Source organism: Rhipicephalus microplus, chromosome 9 (genome assembly GCF_043290135.1).
Source record: "Rhipicephalus microplus isolate Deutch F79 chromosome 9, USDA_Rmic, whole genome shotgun sequence".
NCBI lineage: Eukaryota > Metazoa > Arthropoda > Arachnida > Ixodida > Ixodidae > Rhipicephalus > Rhipicephalus microplus.
In genome coordinates, this window is record NC_134708.1 from 107,039,030 (window position 1) to 107,057,413 (window position 18,384).

Sequence of the window (18,384 nt, forward strand, 5' to 3'; positions counted from 1 at the left end):
GATCTAACGCGCACCTTTTTTCCGGTTAAGCGAGTTCATAAATCGCATGCGCGTTAGAATCGAGTACGAAAAAAAAAAATACGTTCAATCTGTTGCCATCGGCAAATCCAAAATGGCCGCCCCCTACGTGCGTCGGCATGGCGCGTCAGCCATTTCTGCCTATGTGTTTCCCATGTGCGGCACTTCGTACGTGTGCTGAGAAGTTCGTCATCTAGTAGTGCATTAGCATCGACGGCGTGGAAGGACCGACTCCAAAAACTAGTGCACCACGATGCCGCTTTTAAAAGAAAAGCCATCGCGTGTGCGGAAACGGACGGAAATCGGGCCGCATCGCGGTCGTTCGGAGTTCCCGAAACGTGCGTGCGGGATCGGCGGAAACAAACGCAGAAGATTGTCGACAGCAAAGCTTCACGCAAAGGCTTCAGTGGACCACAGCAGGGTCGGTTTCCGCAAATTAAAGAGCTGCTCGGCGAGTTGTTGCTTGAGCGGCAGAGCGGCTCGTGACGACAGAACTGCTCCAAGTGCGGGCTATGCAATTAGTCTTAGAAAAAGGTCTAATGTGGAGCCAGTTTAAAGCGAGCAGGTGCTGGCTAACTAACTTTATGAAAAGGAAAGGCTTTTCCCTCCGAAGGGGAACATGCATATGCGAAAAGTTTTGCGGAGGAGTACGATGAAAAGCTTCACAGTTTTCAGAGGTTCGTCCTAAACTTGCGGCGCAACAACGGCTACCTGCTTGGGCAAATCGGGAATGCCGATCAGACGCCTCTTTACTTCGACATGCCTGGCACCACAACCGTCGAGAAGAAGGGGGCGAAGCAAGTTCGCGTGCTGACATTGGTCCACGGTAAAACTACAGTGACGGCAATGCTCTGTTACACGTCAGATGGGCACAAGCTTCGCCCGTACCTCATATTAAATGGAAGACGCTCCCGAAAGGAGTCGTTTTTTCGAGTGGTGTGATCGTGCGGGCCAGCGAGAAAAATGGGTGCGCGTTGTATCGATGTCTTACGTTTTTTTTTTTTTTTTTTTTTCGCGGTGGAAATAGGGTGCGCGTTACAATCGAGGGCGCGGTAGAATCGAGTAAATACGGTAGCAGGCAAGCACGAGAATCTACGGGCATCATGCTACACTGTGCAGGCTGAGGCCAGAGAAGCCACCTTTGTACTTGTTATCATGAAATAAGTAATACTATGCATTGTGGCAGGTAATTTTGCAAGTTAGGTCCATGGAGTTCCAACAGTGAACAGAAATGAATGATTGAGTGATACACCAGAAACAAGCATTAACATGCACTCATGTGAGCAATCAGGCTGTTGATTATGTGAATCTATTTATGCTCCAGAACACATTTACTTCCATGCAGTGATAACAAAATCAAACTCAAAGGGTAGTCAGGGATTTGAAATTGTTAAGTAAACTTTTTTCACTTGCAACTCCACGAGCATCGTTTGCAGATTGCCCAAGAGCTCCAGTGCAGTTTCCGAATTCTCATCTGTTGAGAAATACTACTCTTTCATCGTTTTGCATCTGTAGTAAATTCGGTTTCGTTCTGCCACGCATTGTGATCACACTAGGCTGAATTACAGCCCCCAGCAATAAAAACTGGGGGCTGTGATTGACCCTTGTAGATACTGACATGTTTGAATTATTGGGAGTTTTTCCCCATTGCAATACACAGGGTTGTGCCAGGACCGTTTGTTGGGTTATATTAAACATATTTGATAGGACCGAGTTCAAATATAATGAGCTCTTCTTGTAGTTTCAAGCTTGAAAGAGACGAGTCCCCCTGTCGAAACTTCAGCTCCAATAACACCTGTTAACCAATTTTTCATCTCTTGACCCGTAATTGCAGGACATGGAACGTTGGGCCAAGACGCTCAACCAGAAGAAGGAGAACGCCAAGCAGGGCCTGGTGGCCTCCGCACAAAGCTTGGCTGACGAGCGGCAATCGGCGGCGGCCGATGCGGGCTTTGCCATTCTCGAGAAGCACCAGACCGTCACTGTGGACCGCATCGCCTTCGGTGGAAGCCTGCTGCAGCCCTCTGTGCCCGATAGCCCCTTGGTTGCCGGTGAGACAAGACTTTTTTTGGCGCCACTGTTCACAAGAACCATGTGTTGCAAGCATTCGTAAACCTAATGAGACCAGCATTCTGGGCTAGTTGGTAATTCATTGCTGTTATTGTCTGATTTTCCGAACTTGGCGAGGACTTCAAGATAGAAAAATCCAACAGATCATAAAATGGTTAAAACATGAAAATGAAGTTTATTTGGATAAGAGCAGCTTAAATAAAATCCGCGACTATGCCCTGCTTAATAGTGTGCATGGGGACAGGCATGTTTGGTTGTAGCACATGGGCAATAGGTGCCATCGACCGCTGCGGGCAGCACAGTTCGTGGCTCCATGGCACTGAGCACACAAAAACGTGAGGCCAGTCACAAAAAGATGCACGCAGTGTCTTGTCTGTTTGGTGGGATTTAACGACACAGTCTAGGGTTCTTTAGCGTGCACTGACATTGCACAGTATGCGAGCCTCCAGCGTTTCGTCTCCATCGAAACACTACCGTTGTGGCAGCGATTGAATTCGCATGTTTTTGGTCGGTAGCTGAGCACTGTAACTATGGTGGCTAGAAATGTTTGTAGCCCTTGTACCGTAACCACGGGGTACTACTTGGCAACGCAGCAGCAGGAAACATGTGACACGCACGACAGCTCAAAAATACTTAGCACATCACCGATACGACCATGTGGAGAATGACAACTGGAAAAACAAACAAAAAAAGCAAAACGAGAAAGCCTTATTATGATGAAGATATGACTGACTGAAAAAGAAAAGTTGCGTCCCCAAAACAGTTTTGCCAGTCAAGGAAGGTCTAACACAGCCTCCGAAACTGGAAAATTGTGCATGTTTCAAATCTTGGAGGCAACACAGCTAGTTACTGCAAGCCAAACTTGACCAAGCCAACGTGAAATTCAACATGGTGACCTTCAAACTCGAGCAGCATGGCTCAACACAAGTGATTTAGTCTGGAAAACTAAACTTTTGGGCATAAATTTATCTAATATGGGTTGCCAAAATGAATGAGAGAGCCTTGATGGTTCACGTATGAAGTCGGAACTATCCAACAAGTCTGTAAAATATGTAAGTGGCTGTTCTTCAGTATGATTGTGCAACAAAAAAGAGAAATATGTGAATCGCCCCGCCACGGTGGTCTAGTGGCTAAGGTACTCGGCTGCTGACCCGCAGGGCGCGGGTTCGAATCCCGGCTGCGGCGGCTGCATTTCCGATGGAGGCGGAAATGTTGTAGGCCCGTGTGCTCAGATTTGGGTGCGCGTTATAGAACCCCAGGTGGTCGAAATTTCCGGAGCCCTCCACTACGGCGTCTCTCATAATCATATGGTGGTTTTGAGACGTTAAACCCCACATATCAATCAGAAATATGTGAATCACACAGAAGAGTAATAATAACATTTTTTGGGGTTAAATGTCCCAAGAATGCAATATTAGGCAATATTATAATGAACAATCCAGGTGGTATACGAATAACTATTCATTGGGGCTAATTTGTGCCTGAAAAAAATAAAGGAAAATGTAGCAGCATATCTCGTAGGAGAGCGGAAAAACGAATGAATACTTCCAAGAAGTCCTCGAGCAGTGCGCCACTTCTTTTTCATGATATTCCATACTGAGGAAACATGCACCGTCATAGTATTTTCTTGTTTCATCATGAGACCGCTCGTCTCTTGGAAGGCATACGAACTCGCGCGCGTAGTTTGAATACCGCGTCTGTCTTACGTCAATATGATCATGAGGTACTCATCCCAAACAATTTTCTAAACTACTTTATATGAGAAATAACAGTGTGCCCCATGTTTGAATAAAGGCAGTACTTAATGATGTAAGTTACTCAGGTGGCAGGATTGTTCAGATGCTTGACACAATTTTTCTCTTATATCCTGTTTGAAACAAACGCTACATAAATTGCTGGCGTCATCTTTCTGAGTGCTTAGCATTTGAGGGGCCAGGCTTTGTCATGTGTGGCCACCATCTCACGTTGCAAGGTCACGCAGCGGTCTATGCAGGCTGAAGACGAAGCTAACAATTCTCAAAATCAGCACAAGATCAACTAACAAGGTCTAAAATAACATAAACCACAAGAAATAATTATGATGCTTCACCTAAAATTGCGAATAACACTTCTAAAAATTTACATTCAGCTGATATTTGCTGTGCAAAAGAGAGTGCTACTGCCATGGAAGTGCTTGGTTGCTGTAACATTGGCTAGTGAGCAATTCCCAAGAAAATGGCTTGGTTGCCTATGTTACATACTTTTTCAGGTTTCGTGCTAGTGGAGTTGTAATCTTCAAAAAAAAAAATTTAGATTACACTGATCAAAGAATTGGTGCCGGACTGGAGTAGAACATGACTTTCGGCTCTCTCCGCGACACAGCCGGTGTGACTAGCGCAAGGGAGACGCTGGTGCCCGAGTACGGGGGTGGCTCGGATTCGGACTCCGAGGCAGAGTCGAACGACGAGAGCCACCTGCTGGACTGGACCAAGCTGGCGTGCCTGCTCTGCAAGCGGCAGTTCCCCTCCCGTGAAGTCCTCTCCAAGCACGTCCAGCTCTCGGGACTCCACAAGGTGAGAGATTGAGGTGCCCTCCGGCAGTATCCTCACCGTGCTCTTTAAGCAGAGATGCTACACGGGAAAGGAAAAATGCGTCCATCTTTAGCCATTGAACTTTAATGGTTATGAGCCATTTCTCCACATTAACAGTAGAATTGTCTACCTTAAGTTCATAATAATGACATAATTAATGTGAGGTTTCAAATGAGATAACATCAAGTTTTAAATTAGTACTATATGGGAAAAATTCATCCTAATCTCGCCATCAGAAGTACTGAAAACATAATGTCTAAGCTCAAGAAGTTGCTTTGAATATGTATCTTGAAAAAAAAAAACGTGTTTTAAACATAGAAATGAAAGCTCATCTACGTGGCAGGGATGCTCTTTTGAAAATGAATTTTTCCATTATACAAAGCTTGTGAAGCATGGTTGTATTGAGGCTCTGGTGGGCTCCTCATGCAAGCAGCCAGGGGACCATTTCCATGGGACTCTGGACTGTGATCTCTTTTGAGGTCATGTTGAAGTGTAAAGCAGCGCATGGAGACAGGGCACAAAAGGAACTCCTTTTGTTCCTTTTGTGGCCTGTCTCCATGCGCTGATGAATCTTGCTGATGTGAATTCGAAGGCAAGACGCAAAATATTATCATCATCCTGAATTCGTATGAACGAAAAGCAAGTTAAAGCTGATATTGAAGAATAGCAAGAACTTTATTGGCAACCACTTCTTGCTGAAAAAAGTCCATCATGTTTTTTTTTTTAACTTTCCTGCCTTCACCATCTCTCAATAAAGTGCCACAGTTTCCTCGCTCATGATGCTGGCGCGGTGCTTTTATACTTGATATCAAAAGGAGCGAAAGCGACCAAACTCATATGAAGTTGACTCACTTCGCTGCTTAAGAGGGCAGAGCGGTCTTGGGACATTTTTTGTTTATTTATTCAGTGATCTTGATTAAACTGCACAGGATTATGCAGTTTTTTCTGCGGATTTCAAATATTTATTTAGTTTTCCTGTAACTCATCTTGTTCCTGAGATAACTTAAGTTCACCCCCTAAATTTTTAAGGCTGCCATAGAAAAAAAAAGTGCTGAATTAAAACTGATATTTAAGATGTGCCAACATAGACTAATGACTATAGAGTGAAAGTATGCAAGAGTTTTTTTGTTGTTTTTAGGCCTTCCTGGGTATTTTACAGCAAAATGAACTAACCATTTCCGAAAACAGTTGGAATTCTACTACAATTTTGATGAGTAATTATTTAAAAAGGCTTGTGCTCTGAATTCTGCTCCCATACTTGCATTCTGCACACATACAGATTTCCATTGCAAAAAGAATTATTGTTGTACCTGCCCTAGCTGCCGAGAAATTGAGGCCTCAAAATTGAACAGTCGTAAATTTACTTTTTTGGGGAAAAATATAAAAAACTGAAAACACACAGCTTCTTCAAAAACCGACAATCATGGTGTGCAGGTCTTGCAATACTCATAAAGGTGCTCATAAATTCGTAGCAGAGCTTCTAACACAGGTGGGGGCCAATTACAAAGAAGTCTCGAAGTCGGCTCTCCCCATTTTTTTTTTTTTTTTTTTTTTCGCAACTTCTGCATGTTAACAGCACCATGAATCTGGACAGTTAGAATGACATTACAGAAAAATTGCCCTCTTCTTGGTGTGTGAACATTTGCACAGAGATAGAAAAATACTTGCAGAAACCAAATATGTCAATTCTAAAAAATGAATTTGTCACGTTTTGGTCCCAAAGACCAGTCTGCCCCCTTAAGTGGCCGAATAGCCACGCCGCGGAGTCGAAACGAAAAAAGTCTGTCCTGAAGAAATCAAGTGAAAATGCCAGTGCAGCCAGAAAACCATGTCCGCGCCCGTCGAAAACATTCACATTCATTCTGCTCATGGTACACGCCACTGCCACCGCTGCAATCATTGCTTGAGAATTCATTCAATCTTCCCCGTTTCCTGAGCATTGAAGTTCATACTGAGTTCTATTCATGCATGCAAAGCACTTAAAAAAAAACGGTTTACACCTTTACAAACGTTGTTTTGGAAGATACGCCAGCAGAAACAACACGAGTGGACGAAGCGGCGGCGATGAATTCAGCCGGCAGCGCAAAAGTGAGACACGCTAAGGAGGGAGGACTTTCTGCTGCTGCACCTTCTCCTATTTATAGTGTTTGCAGCCATCATAATCCAAACCAGGCTCTCGATCAACACGTCCTTGTCAAGGCCGTGAGTTTTGACAGGCTGCACGGGTAGTTCGCGATAGCGTCAATGCGATCCATCGCACCCGCCGACGCCTTGGCCGCCATGTTGAATTAGTGGCTGGTTGTTTAAATCCCGTGGTTTGAGAGCTAGAGCAGCAGGTCTAGCCAAAGTCGTGGAGCAAAAACGCGATATGCTATCGCGTGGCGAGAAAATTGGTCTTGGACCAATTTTTTTTTTGCATCAGCCTCACAACATGTTTCCCTGGCCACTAAAGCAAGGAAAATTCCGGCTAGTTTTGCCGCATTCATTCCCTTTCAGGCTGAGAGTGAACGGACATTCCTCTCACAGACAAGCCGAGTTGTGCAGCAGGGGTGCAGCGATCAATCGCACGTTCGTATTATCCACGATGGCTGGGGAAACCGTTCATATAAACGCCGAATCACGGCATATTTTATATAATGCAGCTCATCCAAAACAACCTTAAAGTTTGTATCGTCGATATTCTACTGCATTGGCTGATGACAAGGTTGGGACGGGCTTCTTGTCTTGTGTGACCTCTGCTGATGTGCTGCTGTTTTTCTGATTGCAGCAAAACCTGGAAGCCCTGCGATTGTCGAAAGGTTCTGGTGGTGCAGAGGGTCAGGTATGTCTTCTGCAGTTCTTTGCTTTTTAATGGAGCTGTATTCTGAGATAATCACTTTTAAACATATCAATGTGACTGCTTTTGATGTGCACAATGGACTACATGGTAGTATGCAGACGAGTAGTCTCCTAAATTGAGAGGTGCCATATTCTATGTATCACAAAGCTCATCAGATGCTGCATGTGATCGTCTCATAATACAAATGCTGTATTTGATTGCTCAAGCAGTCATGTTAAAATTCTCAGAAGTCACAATGTGTGTTGAGGGCCTTATGCAGGAGCACAGTTATTGACATCAGTTTCCGTTACTCTGAGTAGCCATTGAGAGATTAGTTGTGCTTATCTAGGAAAGGTAAAGATGGCGCCCATGGCCACTGGATAAAAAAAGATGGTCTACCTTTTTGCGTCGCGTCGTCAATGGGTGAATGATTCTTGACTGAGTTGACAGTTGCAGCTGTTTTTTTTTTTCTTTTTTTGGGGGTGTTATTACTACACAGTCATCAAAGATGACAACACTTCGTGTTACAACGTGGTCACCTCAAGATTTATACATGTCTATGTGCTTGTTCAGTGCTTTCTCTTGCTCGCCCCACTCCCTGTGATCATTTGTGAGGGTGGCTTGCCTCGTGTTTTTTGTGCATGAGTATGGCTCTCCGGTGCACGTGTGTGGCAGATGTTCTTTTTTTTTTTTTTTTTCAAATGGCCATGGCAGGTTAACGCCCGCGCAGATCAGGCAAATTCGAAACATCAGGGGGGCCTTTTTTGGGGCCGACAGTTTTCACAGATAAACTGGGGAGACAAATTCCTTTTCTCTAGCTGTCGCTGTGGTGCGTGCTATGCGCTGAACAACTTACTTAGAATGTTCGCGAAACCAAGAAGGATGCAAACGTCAGACGACTGAAGGTGGGACTCGGCGAAGAAGTTATGTGTTTCGAGTGCTTCAAGGGAGTTGTGTAGCGCGATCAGTCGATCTTGAAGACTGGAGTGATGACGTCGTTGCTGCACTGTTAGAAAGACTGTCGCCGGGACGACAATCTGCGCTGTAGTTGGTTTTAGTGTTTCCTGGTCGAGAAATAATTGAAAAGCGTTGAGAGAATTGTGGATACACTGTTGAAGTTTTTGCTCAGTTGATAAAGAATGAGATTGCATTTCTAGCATGATAAGTTTGTTCCCGTAGATTTGAATAATCTGTAAATGATTTCGTGAGTTGTAATTCATAGCTGCTAAGTGAGCATGTTTGTGAAATGCTTATTACGGCCATAACTGAGAAAACTACAAAATGCTCTATTCACGAGCTGATTAGTCACTGTTGCCTGTACCAATGCGTGTGGAAGCTCTTCTTCGGGAACAAGCTCTGGTGCCAGAGCGGGCGCGAGCTGCACTAGGCCAGAGACGCCGCATCATCTTCATTTTTATCCAATGGCTATGGCGCTGCATTCTGCAGCCATCGCAGGAGCTCGGCTTGGAGCCGGAACCATTGCCAGCACATGCAGTTTTGCGAAATGTGCGACGGCTGGGGTATTTGAAACCATATACAGTCGATCCCGGATATATCGAACTCGAAGGGGATCGCTAAATAGTTTGATATATCGAGAATGCGAAATACAAAATAAATATGCATATTTAAGGCCTAAATTGAACTTCAAGCCTCTGAAATCGTTACAAGAGCTAAGATAACGATTCGCTCAAAAACAAGGTGCTAACTGCAAGTTACCGCACTTTAGTCCATAAATTTGTCTTGCTTCTTGAGCGCTGTTAAGTTTCAGTCATCCTTAATATCATTGAAGCTTTTCAAACAAGGGAACTTAGCTTCTTCGGCCACAATGTCGGTTGACGAAGAATGCCGATGCAAGCTGTGTAGCGTGGCAAAAGCTTGGTTGGCGGCCGCAGTGAAGGCGTTGGTACATTCATAACCGCACGGCTACACTTCAGCGGCACCGGCAATGGCAGCGAAAATCTCAGTATCAATGCAGTCAGAAACAGCAACAGTGTCACCTGTACCGATCAAGTCGCTGCTGCCCAAGATGGTGCCCGGAAATGCTGAAAAGTCACAGATTTCACTGAGACACCGTACGTCGTTGTTAGCGGTCATGACGCACCTGAAGTCATCACCTGGCCCGCAAGGCCCCGCCGCGGTGGTCTAGTGGCTAAGGTACTCGGCTGCTGACCCGCAGGTCGCGGGTTCGAATCCCGGCTGCGGCGGCTGCATTTCCGATGGAGGCGGAAATGTTGTAGGCCCGTGTGCTCAGATTTGGGTGCACGTTAAAGAACCCCAGGTGGTCAAAATTTCCGGAGCCCTCCACTACGGCGTCTCTCATAATCATATGTGGTTTTGGGACGTTAAACCCCACATATCAATCAATCCTGGCCCGCAAGGAACGTTTACAACACAGTGTTTTACTTGACGTCGCTCCAAGCGCCAGTCATAATTTTTATTGCTACGTGCGGGTCAACGTTCAGTTAAACTCTCGAATGAGGATTTATCAGGAACGAGGTGAGAAGTGCACAAAAACCACAAGGCGCAAAAGACACAACGCCGAATTCGTCCGAGTTCTCACCATCGACATGATGGCAATATCGTTGTCACTATGGCTTTGTAGCTGGCAGCCGCTGCTTTTAGCGGCTTTAATGCGAAAAGATAAAAAAAGTGTAGCCTTCGAGACTTGTTTTGAAACCGAAAACACTAAATATATGTGACAAGGTAGCACATCTCGAAGGCCATGCTTTTCAGGCTTGCATACCATTATGTGCTAACAAAAAGGAAGGGAATGCGAACCACATGCGAACATTGCACTGAGATCGCCGAGTCACTTCCCGTTCTCACTTCGGTGCCCTCGGCAGTCGGTCTTTTGGAAAACATTATGTCCGCCCGCTAAGACTTGCACATCGCGAATCAAACGTACAGATGTAGCAAGTGCCACGCAACGAACCAGATCAGCGCGATCAAATAACACCCATTTTTTCATCACCTGCGCGGGAAAAAAGATCGGAACTTGTTAGAACACGGTCTAAAATTTTTCAATATTCAATTCAATATTTGCTAGGAAAAATGCATTTTCTGGGCTTCGGCGCGATGCAGCGTTCGATATAGCGGATGTCCCGCTGTGCAGGAGTTCGATACAGTCGAGCCCGCTTACAACAAACCTGAGCGTGACGCGACATCCGTTCACTGTATCCCGAAGTTCGTAGTAAGTGAAACACAGCTTTTAAAAATGTTGTGAGTGAAAACACAAACTTTCTTGCCCCAAAGAGTCCGTGATGCATGTGTTTCGAAGAACAGAATCGATAAGGGCGGTCTCAAGTTCATTTAAAACAGCAGGGTGCCCGCTCGCCGAGGCCCGTGGCATAAGCTGCATGAGGCACTGGCTCCGAAGTTTCGTCGTTATCGCAATCCGATGCCTCCAGATCGCTCTCGCCACATACTTCATTCACTATGTCCTAATCCGTGCACGATTCCGCAGTGTCGGCATCATCGTCGGCCGTAATTAAACCATCGCAACAGATGTACCACCCGCTCTCCCAGGTCGGAGTTGACGACGCGCTGCCACAAATCGCCGCAGCAGTAATCCTGTTCGGGCTCGGCATCGGGCCCGACGTTGACGAAGTCAGCCTCGCAAGAACAGTTTCGCGCGCATGTAGCCGTTACCGCCGCCCACGAAATATTCACCATCTCAACAGCTGAATACCGGGACGCCCGAAGCGCCAAGTTGGCTGCCAGGTGGTCAACAGCTATGAGCAAGCGCTCCGCAACGCGGCACCTAACGCGCTGATTATGCTTAGCCAAGCGGTCACACTTTCGACGTTTTCTTGAGCAGCACGAAAAAGCGTGCTAGTCCTGTCGTCGGCCATCATGATCACACACGCACACCAAGAGCGAGCAAAATGCGCACACGCGACACACATGCCAGAGCGCGAGGAACAGCTCTGGGCCCGTTTCCTGTCATAAAACGAAACTCATTCGAGCCAGCGTGGTGGGCGTCGCGGAGCGGTGGAGACGGGCGAAGGAGTTGTGATCAAGAGAGGTGAGCAGACTTGCGAGAGAAGGGCAAGGAGTTGCGATAAAGAGAGGGGAGGATGCGGTGGAAGGGCGACCTTGAAAACGAAAACACACGGGAAGGAGGCAGGTTGGGTAGCTTGCTTGAAAGGTCCGGGAAACTTGCACATAGAAAAACTTGGAAAGAGTTCATGACCGCCTGAATCGGTGCGCGCGGCAGTGTTCAAAGAATCGGCGGCCGTGGTCGAAAAATCGTTTCGTTGCGCCTGTGGGTTTGCGTGGCATCAAGAACTTCGATATTTCGTGATTCGTTCTACGCAACTTAACAGGCGTCTTTGCGCTCCCGCACACGCGCGGGAGGCATGCTGGGTCGAGTGCGAAGTGAGTGAGAACAAGTCCTAAACACGACACGAACCGCAAATTAGAGCCGGTGGGGTAGCGTGCGCGCGTGCACTAGACGCAGACTATTGGATACATTTGGTGGCCGACGATGTTGGCAAATGGTCTGGTCACTTCAGGCAGGCGACGCCAACGACAGTACCACCTATCAAAACAGGGTAGATGGCCGATCGGTCTTCGAAAGATCGATGGCAGTGTGAAAACACGGGCCTCGTCTGTCGATGCGGGGTGCTCAGAGTAGCAGGTAGCAGGGGAACAAACGACGGAGGGGTGCGTAACAAAAAGCGGTCGGGTAGAACGGTAACTAGAGGGGCGCGGAAGCAGGTCGGCGTTTAACAATAAGAATGTATGGGCACCTCGCCGATGCCTGATCGGTGGTCGAAATTGGTTTCCCGGGAAGTCGGCAGACCGCTGACTCCGTTCGCTGTAACCGATCAACGGGGCTCCGAGACGTTCGTTGTAAGTGCGATTTTGTGCCATTGAACCAATGTATATTTTCACGGTCATGCGGATATTGTTCGATTTAAACAAAAGTTCGTTTTAAGTGGGGCCGTTATGTGTGGGCTCGACTGCATATGGGTGCACCGGTTTCATACTTTTGCACGGGCAGTTCAAGGGGATTTTTCAACTGTTCGATATAGCCAATAATTTGATATATCTGAGTTTGATATATCCAGGATCGACTGTAATGCCTTCGAGTGATGTTGCGTTAATTCAAGCTAGGAGAGACCTCCGAATTTTGTTTGAATTGTCAAGAAGTTTGAATTATCAGAAGTTTTCAGATAAAGGACTCTGGGTGAGGTCACATCATACATATGATTAGGCATTGATTTTATCACTTTTAAAGATATTTTTTGGTGTTTTTAAACCCTAGCTGCATGCAATGAACAGAAAGCAGAGGTGTAAGGTCCACAAGTTTATTAACCGTTTACTGCTGATCAGACCTTTTTAAATGATCAGGATTGCCAACTGCTTCACTGCTATAGGTAGGTAGGTGCCTTGAGCACAAAGCTCTCTACACCAGTTGAGAAGCATCACAGATTACCATGTGTGTGCTTCGTTCCAAACATTTGTTTACTAGAAAAGCCTTTTTTCTTGAAGGCCTGAGGTGCTTATTGTTCATTTTTAGACTGTTATGTTACATAACCACGCAAAGCTTTAAGCAGTAGTGGGAAAGCAGTAGATATTTTCTGGTACGGAACTGCAAAAAGTATGAATTAAGAGACTTTTAAATACATTGAAAGAATAGAGGGCTAACCAAAAAAATTAAATTTTGTTAAGTATGAATTATCAGAGTTTGATATATCGCGAGTCTACTGTATCTGTTTTAATGGAGACTGTGGCAGAGGGGTGAATTTGCGTTTTGAAAAGCTGCGATTTGAAAGACGTTTTGTGGAAGGGGCCAAATTGTCAATCCACACGTTCTGGAGCATTAAGCTGCTAGAAAATTCATGCAGATTTTTAAACAACACTTTGTGATCATCTATGAACTATGATGATAAGTTTTTCATGAGTTGTGAAGCTTTCTTCTTTCTCGATAAAATGTATGAATCTTTTTTGTAACTTTGGGCTAAAAATGGGTGGCTGGCAACCAAATTGTGCTCGGAACCGCACAGCAAACTGTTGCACACATTGGTTGTATACTTCAGTTTATCTACACCTACAGCATCACAAGAGTCAAAGCACAAACACATCAAGAAACATTTGCACTGTCGAAAAAGCTGTGAGAAGCTTTGCTGGCCATTTATTTTCTGGCAAATTTCTGTATTACCTACTTTCAGTTATTGTTCACATTTCGTCACTCGCAGCACTCCGATATTGATGTTTTCTTTATCCTAAGAAGAGGTTTCTTGCTGTTAAGTTTGGCTAATCAGGCAGCAAGGGTGTCATCAACATTGCACAGATAATGCAACAAGCTTTTGTCCACATGACTCTCTTTTATGTTTGTACGTTTCTTATAATGTGACTGAACAGCAACTAGGCCAGGCAGTTGCTAGGCCATAGCATGCGACTACAAGGCGTGAACGCTCGCTGCCTAGAATCGCGATTTGTCCCATTTTGCATGGTCCCATTCTTCCAGCCTATTGTCTGTTGATTAACAGTGGCAAAGTGCTGAAGAGTGCTAGGTGCACAGGAGCGTTGAAGTGCCATGTTGCTGCAGGCATACCGAGACAGGGCCCGAGAACGGCGGTTAAAGTACGGCCAGCCCGAACCTCCGGCTGCTGGCACCTTGCGGGACAAGACGGCCAGGGCAGCACCAGCTATTCAGTGAGTGTCTGTTTGGATGAGTTTGCATTTGGAGGCACTTAGTAGTTGCAAAAAGTGGACTGTCTGTGTGAAGTCAAATGTATTTGCTCCGAGTTGCGTTGGCTATTTGTCATTCTTTAGAGTAGTCGGAGCTAATTAAAAGTAATAATACTTATGCATATATCTCACAGTTGCTGTGAGAGCGGCACTAAAATTATTTTCGGTTGTGGTTGTGCCATGTGTGATGCTGTACGGAAGTGATGTCCTGCAAGGAGTGAATTAAACAACGAAGACATCGAAACAGGTGTCAGATCAATGGTGGTGGTACCAATAGTCCCCATACATTTAATGGTTTTCTTGTATGGCCCACGGTTGTAGGTTTGATGGCGTCCGCCTCTGCCCATCACTGTCTAGGGTGCTCGGCTGCTGACCTGAAGGTCGTGGGATCGAATCCCGGCCAATGCCATCAAATTTCGACGGAGGCAAAATGGTGGAAGACAGTGTACTGTGGGATGTCAGTGCACGTTACAGAACACCAAATGGTCAAAATGTTCGGAGCCCTCTGCTACGGCGTCACTAGTGATCATAGGGTGGTTTTGGGGGCATAAAACACCACATATTGTTATTGATGTAGTCTTAGATATCTTAGTTTATTTTCTAGTCTAGTGACATTAAAGCACTGTTTTGTTTAAAATCATCTAGTTATTTAAAACTAACTAAAAGAACAAGGATGGCCTGGATCCCGTTCGGCAAGCATTCTCGAATCATGAAAGATAATCTGCCACTAACCCTCAAGAGCAAGGTATATAACAGCTGCATCTTGTTAATAGTTACCTACGGAGCAGAAACCTTGGAGGCTTCAGCTTAAATTGAGGACGACGCAGCAAGCGATGGAAATGAAAATGATAGGTGTAACCTTAAGAGACATGAAGAGAGCAGAGTTTGTCAAGGAACAAACCGTCATTAAAAATATTATAGTTGAAATCAAGAAGATGAAATGGAAAACGGGCCGCGCATGTAGCACATAGGCAGGAATATTGCTGGTCATTAAGGGTAACTGACTGGATTCTCAGGGAAGGCAAACACACGAAGGGGAGACAGAAAGTTAAGTGGGCAGATAAGATTAGGAAGTTTGCGGGTATAACATAGCAGCAGGAAGCACAAAACCGGGTTGATTGGTGGATCGTGGGAGGGAGAGGCCTTTGACCTGCAGTGGACGTAGTCAGGCTGATGATGACGATGTTTTTAAAGTTAATTGATCTAAAGGATAATTTGATTTACCCGCATTGGATGTAGTAGGTAGGTTAGACTGTATTTTGGAAGTTGAAAAGAAAGTTGAAATTGTGGATGTCGCCAGCATTTCAAGGTTTTAAATGCAGATGATTTTCCTGAAACCTCGTTCAACGATTTGCTTGCCAAAGTATCGAGGTGTAGATGCACGCGGTTTAATAACAATTGCATTCATCGGTTTCATTGCTCACAAATGATCTCCCGTGTGGCTGTTCCCATCAGGAGCTACGAGGAGCCCACCAAGCAAGGCATTGGTGAGGACAACATCGGCAACAAAATGCTTAAGGCTATGGGCTGGTCGGAGGGACAGGGGCTTGGAAAGACCAACGCTGGCACCACTAACATTGTTGAGGTATGTTCTCTCCCAAGCCGTTCGGGCCGCCGCGTTGCTTTTGTCAGCTGTGATGGTGCTTTTAATTGGGACATAACTGACACAGGAAAACCTCCTCCTTGCTGCCTGATAATGTGCATTTATCTCGCTGAAGATTAGCAGGTGTGTAATGAGACTTCTGCGAGGAAAATGTCACTCTTTGTTTTTGTTTGAGCACGGGCACATCTGGCTGCCGAACATTTTCAGCTATGCTGAGTTCTTCAGATAAGCTTAACGTGTTTAGCCACCATCAGCAGGTCAATGGAATGGTTATTCCATGAATCTTTAGGCAATGGAGAAAAGGTACTATGATAATTCAGGTTGTTGCGTACTCCTACTGCACAGAGCAGAGAAAGCAAAATAGCACTTTGTAGTTTTCTATTTGGTGTGTTGTAGGCTCCTTATGTGCTTGATGTTATTCGTTGAGCAAGTTTTCTGCTCAAGGCCATAAAAGTTGCCAACTTAAGTAAAAAGAAATTAGTGACAAAAAAAAATGAAGGCAACAGGCAGGAACACAAAGCTAGCCAATGCACCCTATAAAAACTATATCACATGCAGAAGCCATTAATCTGTCTGGGAACTGTTGGTACCACTACTATTGATTTTATTCTTGTTTTGATTCCTTATTCATTTGATTAGTATTTGATACTTGCAAGGCCGTACTTTATGAATGACCTCACAAATGTATCAGCCACTGCACACCCGAAAGGACAAGTTGAGTGCCAATCAAGTCGTAAATGTGAGACATGTGCACCAGCATGATTCCTTTGACAGCCAGTAGTTAGCCAGCATAAGCCAGAGTATATTGACTTCACAGAGACGATGCGCTTTTTGCAAGAGTGCTTCCTAATGCAAACTCATTATAACAGACTGTCACTGCATGGCTGGCATTGGTCTGGCTGCATTAGCCAGCTTGTTGGCAGCCAGTGAGAGGTTCCGGCTGGCTGTACTTCGCTCTCAGCCTCTTTCCTGGTATGTCTTCAAAAACGCAGCATAACACGACATCGGGTAGTGGTTGGCATTTTTTGATCAGTGGACAACAGGCCTGAAGTATGGGGCCATGCAAACGAGGACTAACAATTCTTGGCAGTGACCACTCGTTTCGCGTAGTCCTGTGCTGTTGGCGTTGAGTTACACTAGGTGGGAAGTGTTACTGTAAAATCTGGCCAGAAGAACAGATCTTGCCTCTTTGGTTTCTCCTAGCAACCTTGGCAATAGTCTTGATGCCTAATTAGTCGTAACAGAAATTTCTTCAGGAATGAATAGAAAACATTAAAAATTTAAAAAGAAGTGCGGCCAACAATTTAGGCCTGGCCACGACCAGTAAGACGTCACAGTAATCGAAAGTCCAACATAGAATATGCCAGAAAATAACTTTATTCACTCCACGAGTTCTCAATGAACAGAGATTCTCAAAACATTTCAGCATGTGCCCATGGGTGGAACTGATACTGTACCTGCAAAGTCTCCTAATGCAAACGGGAGACTCCCATTTTGAGTATAATCTTTGACTGTATGGCGATGTATGGCAACGGCCATAAATCTCATAAAAAGCAATGCTATCGCCAGACTTGAATAACTAGGCACACAACTTTCAAAATTTTCCTGTTGCTTGAGGACACTTATGTCACTTTCACTGTAGTAGACTGGTGCATGCAAAAAAACTAATTGAGAGGGGCCTTTGTGTGGGGGACACAGATTTGGTCTTGGTCTGAATTACACACATCATGGCAGCCTTGTCAAACAGTCAATTGATGCACCAGGTTGTCACTGTGGCCACAGTAGACTAGTGCACTTTGTGGTGTACACAACAGTACACCACAAATTGATGTGTATTCCTCGTTGTCACTGTGGCCCTGAGAAACTGTACATTGACATTTACACCAAATTTTTTTATCTCGCATCGCAACTGTGTCAGCTCCCACCTCCTCCCTTCATGACTACGAATCTCGCAAATTTCGAGGTCGCCAGGTTGGCAGGTGTTAGATGTGATATGTGAGGCGGTCTTGGAGGCAGGTGATGGCAATTTTGGAGCAAAATGGAAAGCCATTTCCATGCAATTCTATGCTGAGCAGCACTTGCTTCACCCACTGAGTATTCTGCCTTGCAGGTCCAGCGAAGAGTGGCCAGTGCAGGACTGGGTGTCAGAGGGGCCACGTACGGAGCGACGGCCGGAAACACTTACAAGGAATCTGTGAAGAAGGCCATGGCCGCACGGTACAATGAGCTGAGCTAATTGGCTGTGCTAGACATTTGTGTATTATATGTGTATGTAGAAATCTGGGTCCGCACACAACCGGGCCCAAGGTGCCAATAAAAGCAAGGGGTCCAAAACTTGCTTGTCAGTCATTTCTTTTGCCTGCTCACAACAGCAGGTTCTTGTGAAGGAAAGGCAAAGTGGATACCATATTTTCTCGCTTATAAGCTGCAAAACTGCCCAGAAAGGTTTCTTAAAATTTTGAGCTAAAGTGAACAGATGTAAATTTTGGCCTGCAAATGTGGCTTCAAGGCAGTGCTTCACAGCTATGCCAGGAAGCTGACTTTGCAGCAGTAATTTGTCTTTGAGGGCGCTGGTCACGTGCGAGAAAATATTGTGCCACATCATT

General features: G+C 45.4%; 1 protein-coding gene across 5 annotated transcripts in view; it reads left to right on the forward strand.

The window, feature by feature from the left end:
- Positions 1-18,112, forward strand: part of LOC119164657 (RNA-binding protein 5-A) — a 99,690-nt gene extending 81,578 nt beyond the window's left edge. For 4 of the 5 annotated variants that reach the window (XM_075874223.1, XM_037416876.2, XM_075874224.1 and 1 more), the window contains 6 exons: positions 1,853-2,069; positions 4,450-4,640; positions 7,426-7,479; positions 14,033-14,139; positions 15,631-15,760; positions 17,889-18,112. In XM_075874223.1, coding sequence (XP_075730338.1) covers positions 1,853-2,069; positions 4,450-4,640; positions 7,426-7,479; positions 14,033-14,139; positions 15,631-15,760; positions 17,889-18,014 — 825 coding nt within the window. In that variant the 3' untranslated portion in view covers positions 18,015-18,112. The remainder of the gene's footprint in view (positions 1-1,852; positions 2,070-4,449; positions 4,641-7,425; positions 7,480-14,032; positions 14,140-15,630; positions 15,761-17,888) is intronic. The other variant, XM_075874226.1, reaches the window with a different exon arrangement.
- Positions 18,113-18,384: the final 272 nt, after the last annotated feature.